The sequence below is a fragment of the Manacus vitellinus genome, unplaced genomic scaffold, assembly GCF_001715985.3.
Source record: "Manacus vitellinus isolate BGI_N305 unplaced genomic scaffold, ASM171598v3 scaffold_64_pilon, whole genome shotgun sequence".
Lineage (NCBI taxonomy): Eukaryota > Metazoa > Chordata > Aves > Passeriformes > Pipridae > Manacus > Manacus vitellinus.
In genome coordinates, this window is record NW_021940718.1 from 2942420 (window position 1) to 2947477 (window position 5058).

At 63.6% G+C, this 5058-nt stretch overlaps 1 protein-coding gene across 1 annotated transcript in view; it reads left to right on the top strand.

The window, feature by feature from the left end:
• The first annotated feature begins 314 nt into the window (after nucleotides 1-314).
• Nucleotides 315-5058, top strand: part of UNC13A (unc-13 homolog A) — a 37828-nt gene continuing 33084 nt past the window's right edge. Inside the window, exons 1-10 of the mRNA XM_029963902.1 lie at nucleotides 315-321; nucleotides 681-710; nucleotides 1041-1140; nucleotides 1341-1458; nucleotides 1634-1757; nucleotides 1935-2008; nucleotides 2092-2146; nucleotides 2978-3013; nucleotides 3539-3749; nucleotides 4241-4415. Coding sequence (XP_029819762.1) covers nucleotides 315-321; nucleotides 681-710; nucleotides 1041-1140; nucleotides 1341-1458; nucleotides 1634-1757; nucleotides 1935-2008; nucleotides 2092-2146; nucleotides 2978-3013; nucleotides 3539-3749; nucleotides 4241-4415 — 930 coding nt within the window. The remainder of the gene's footprint in view (nucleotides 322-680; nucleotides 711-1040; nucleotides 1141-1340; nucleotides 1459-1633; nucleotides 1758-1934; nucleotides 2009-2091; nucleotides 2147-2977; nucleotides 3014-3538; nucleotides 3750-4240; nucleotides 4416-5058) is intronic.

The following is a 5058-nucleotide window of genomic DNA, read 5'->3' on the forward strand; positions in this document are numbered from 1 at the left end:
CCCCGATGGGCAGGATGGGAACCAGCCCCTCAGTCCCCTCTGGAACAGGGCTGGGGTGCAGTGGGGTTGTTTCGGGGCTGTATGGGAATTGGAGGGGTATCTCCACTATCCCTGGTGCTCTTTTGGGGTGGGGAGGGTTACAGCCTGTTACCGTTCCACTCATAAGGGGAGGAAAGACCCCCCGGGTTTCCCCGTGGGAAATCTGCGTCGGTGGTTTGGGAGACACTTAACCCTGGTGCTGCTGGGCTAGTGCCCTGTGACAGGGACTAGAGAGGGGGGCAGGGCCCCCCAGAACCCGCCTTTTCCCTCGGGATATGGATGGTGAGTGACATCATCTGTTTCCCCAAATAGATCCCAATTCAGAAGTGAGGGGGATCAGGAAAGTAACACCCCCTCAACAGATGAAGGCAGGTCATTTGGGGTTGCAAGCTGTCCCAGAGTGGCAGGTTTTTTGGGGGGGCCTTTGCTCCCCTCTGGTGCCCACCTCCAGCTCATGTCTGATGTCCCACCCTCACCTGGCATCGTGTATCCCAGCACTTTCCCCACCTGGCAGCTGAAGGGGAGAGTGGGGGGGCAGTCAGGGCTGGGGTCCTCCCACCCCCTTGACACCCTGGTGGGGGGTCTCCAGCCCCCCATCGAGGCTCTCAGCCTGATTCTTTTCCCTTCCTCTGTCCCCACAGTTAAAAAGGCCAAGTATGACGGGCCCCAAGGTAAGTGACCCCCCACCTGAGGGGGGACGGGGGGGCTCTTGGGCTGGCTGGATGTGGCAGGGTCAGAGGAAGGGCTGGGGGGAGAGGGGAGCCCAGGCTCATCCTCAGCTCTGGAGATATCATTCGGCAAGTTTGGGGTGGGGGAGGAGCACACACAGGGATGGGGGTGCCCTGAACAGGAGCGGGGGGGACTCACATTCATCACCCCAGCAGAGGTGGGATCCATTGCGGGGCTGGCGTGCCAAGTGTGGGGTCCCCACGGGAGGGTGGCAGTGGGTGGTGTCAGGGGGGCACACTGGGGGTCACTTCACCCTCTTCTTGCTCCCACAGAGAAGTTTAACACCTACGTGACCCTGAAGGTGCAAAATGTCAAGAGCACGACCATCGCGGTGCGGGGCAACCTGCCCTCCTGGGAGCAGGACTTCATGTTGTGAGTGTCCAGGGGGTCCCCCGGGGTCCCCCATCACTGCTGCCCCTGCAGACAGGGGGAGGTCCCCTGCTGACCCCAGCCCTGGGGGCTCCCCTGAGTCCTGGGCCTGAGGGGGCAGGTCAAGGCTGGGGTGGTCCCAGGGGCCTGCTGAGGGGGGTGACCTGAAGGGGGGTGTAGCCTGATACCTTTCCTGTCCCCAGTGAGATCAACAGGCTTGACCTGGGCCTGACAGTGGAGGTGTGGAACAAGGGGCTCATCTGGGACACCATGGTGGGGACGGTGTGGATCCCCCTGCGGACCATCCGGCAGTCCAACGAGGTAGGGAGCCAGGCATGTCCACCCCACGTGGACCCCAAGGGACATGACCCAGCCTCAGCTGTCCTTCGGGGCAGGGAGTGCCTTCCCCATCCTGCTTGGGGCCAGACCCCATGTGCTGGTTGTGGGGCCAGGAAAGGCCCATGGGAGCTCTCCTCACCCCATTTCCACCCCGCAGGAGGGCCCTGGGGAATGGCTCACACTCGACTCCCAGGTCATCATGACCGACAACGAGATTTCGGGCACCAAGGACCCGACTTTCCACCGCATCCTCCTTGACACCCGCTTCGAGCTGCCACTGGGTGGGTACCATCCCTGACCCCCCTGGACTGGGGTGCATCCTTCCTGGTCCCCAGCCCTCCAGGCATGCTCAGGAGCCTTGGAGTTGGGGCTGAGGCTCTGACCCTGTGGCCTCAAAAGCTTGAGGGCTGTTTTGGGAGGGGGGTTCTGTGCACCAAGTTGGGTCTTTGCCCTTGCAGATATCCCCGAGGAGGAGGCCAGGTACTGGGCCAAGAAGCTGGAGCAGCTCAATGCAATGCGGGACCAGGATGATGTAGGTGCAGCCAGACCCGGGGTGAGGGGGGTGGGGGCAGCAGTGCTGCCAGCAGGAGCCCTCATCAGCCCCTCTCTTCCCAGTATGCCTTCCAGGAGGAGCAGGAAAAGCCTCTGCCCGTGCATGGCTCCCAGTGCTGTAAGTACTGCCTTGTCCCTGCCCTGCCGTGGGACCCCCACGCCCCCTCTTCCTCCCCACTCCCCACACTGGGGATTCTCAGGGGTGGGCTCTGTTTGTACTTTGGAGCACTGGACCCCATCCAAGTGGGGCTCAACTTTACCCCACACCCTGTCCCCATTCCCATCCTCCCTCCCGTGTTTGCTGGTGTTTCTTTGCTGTCCCCCTGCTCCACAGTGGGTGAGCCTTCCTGTGGTCTGAGGGGAGCAGGGCGTGAGGGGCAATGGGACTGGTAAGGACAGTCCCCTGGGGAGCCTGGGCAAAGGGCAACAAGGCTGGTGAGGGAGCTGCTGGGTGGGGGCCCCAGCAGAGGGGTTTGGGGGATTCGGGGTGGCAGCTCAGTTTGTCCCGACCTGTGCCTGTTTGTCCTTCTGTAACCACCCCAAGTCCAGGTCAGTGTGTCTGTGCCCAGCCCAGGACCTGTCCCCTTTGAGTGCCACCATGCCTGTCCACAGCACTGTCCCCAGTCTGGGTCAGTGTCACCGTGCCCAGCCCCATGTGCTGTCCCCAGCTCTGCTTGGTGTCACCACGGCTCAGGCCCAGGCACTGTCCCCAGTGCACTTAGTGCCACTGGGCTCATCATCCCTAGGCCCCTTCCCTGTCCCATCATGGTGCTGCATTGCACAGTCCCTGTCCCCAGCATGGCTCAGTGCCAATGTGCCCCATCCTGGATGTCCCCCATCTCAGGGCACTGTCCCCCACCCAGCCCAGTGCCACTGTGCCATCTGGGAGATGCTGGTTCCTCCCAACCAGCTGCCTCTCTCCTTATTGTCTCTGCCCCTTTCTTTGTAGGCAACTGGAATTATTTTGGCTGGGGAGAACAGCAGAGTAAGTATCCTGCCCCCTCCTCTCCTCTCAGCCTGGGGGTCCGCAGCATGTCCCCCTTTGCCTGGCCCAGGGCTCAGGGGACCTGGGGCTTGGGTTCAACCTGTGGCCTCATGCCATGACTCTGCTGGGTGAGGACGGTGTCACCAAGTGCCCTGTCCTGGGCAGGGCTGTCCCCATGGGCTGGTGGGGACACAGCTCTGGGTGGCTCTGTGCCCTCAGGGTGCCCTGGTAACCATGAGCAGCCCAGGCTTTGCCTCTGTGGTGGGACATCAGTGGGGCAGAGGGAGGCTCTGCCCTGTCCTCTTTCTCCTTTCTGTATGTCCCAAATTCCCCCTCTGCCTCCCCCTCCCCCTCAAACCCTTCCCGCACTGAGAACACGTGCAGCCCCCTCTCACCCTGCCCAGGGTCCATCTCCCCAGCACGGGCCCACAGCGGTGGGGACACAGTGGGGGCACTGACGGGTCTGTGCAGGGCGTGGGGCAGATTTGGGCCATCCCCTGTCCCACTCACTGTGTCCCCTGGCAGATGATGACCCTGACAGCACCGTGGATGACCGGGACAGCGATTACCGCAGCGAGACCAGCAACAGCATCCCCCCCCCTTACTACACCACGTCCCAGCCCAACGCCTCCGTGCACCAGTACCCCATGAGGCACCAGCAGCAGAGCTCCCGCGACTCCTACACAGACTCCATGCAGAGCTACGAGATGGACTACTCGGACCAGGCTCCCATCAGGTAGTGTGGGGTGCAGCCCCCCCGGGACTCCCTCTCTCAACCTCCCCCCCAGGTGACAGAGGCCAGCAGGTCCCTGAGGTGACGCCAGGGATGGTGCTCCCAGGGAGGTGGGTGACAGAGGGAAGGAGGCTGAGGTGAGGAAAAGGTGGATGGTGCTGGCCCCATCCAAGCCTTTCCTTCTCCCTGGGAAGTTTTCAAGCCCTTTTGTGTCACCGCTCTCCTCTGTCCTCGCTGGGTTTGGGGACCCCCACGCCACGCTGGGAGCTGGGCAGTGGGGTGTGGGCTGGCTGGGGACGCAGACGTGGCAGAGACACCTGCCCAGCGCTTCCTCCCTGCGGCCACAGCACAGCCCAGCCCAAGGTGCCAGCCCCCTCCAGGTGGGCAGAGCCTCCCTGCCGGTGCCCCCCGGCGGCAGGGGATGCCGGGACGTGGCGGGTGGCGGTGGTGTGGCACTGGGGCCTCGCTGACCATGTTCCTCTCCTCCCCGGCAGACGCTATGGTAGCGTAGACTCTGCCGCAAACGGACGCAGCGACGCTGAGTCCGGTTCTGAGTCGAGCAGGCGGACCAGCCGCCAGCCTTCCCTTGAGAGCAGGCGGTCCCTAGACCTATCGGATAGGTGGGTCTCTGCCTGTGCCGTGTGCCGTGTGCCGTCGCAGAGTGCTGTGGTCGGTCCTTGCAGCCGTGGTGAGGCCAACACCAGTCCTGGCAAGGGCGGCCTCGTGCCACCGCAGGGTCCCCGCTCCCCGTCCCGGATCGGCCTCGCAGGGGGGCAGCGTTGGGGTGCTCCAGGTGTTCCCTCCGATGTCCCTTCTTGCTGCTGCACCCCAGTTCACGGGGTGATGTCCCAGCATCCTGGTACCACTCGTTGGCACTGCGACCATCTGCAGCCTGTTCCTCCTTGGGCCAGCGGGTGTGGGAGTGGGGCCTCGGGGACTCAAATGCCACCCCGTGTTCCTGGTCATCTCCCAGAGAATGCCTGGCTGGGCCAAAGCCTCATGCAGTGATTTGGGATCCTTGTGATGTGCCAAGGGCCCCTCTCCCAGCTCTGGCCAGGGTCAGGATGGGGAGGTGGGGGGTTTCCACGCATGAGCCATGTCTCCTGCACCCCTGTGCCCCAAGTGCCCCTTCCCAAGGTACCTGGATGATGCCAGTACCCCTCCCAGCTGGGACCAACCTGGGCATCCCCCAGCACCCTCTTCCTTGCAGTGTCCCCTGGCTTCCCATTGCCTTGCTCGGCCACTCCGGGCTCTGCCCATCCCACCCCCTCATCCCCATTCCCCTTGCCCACCCCACTCGCCCTGGCTGGAG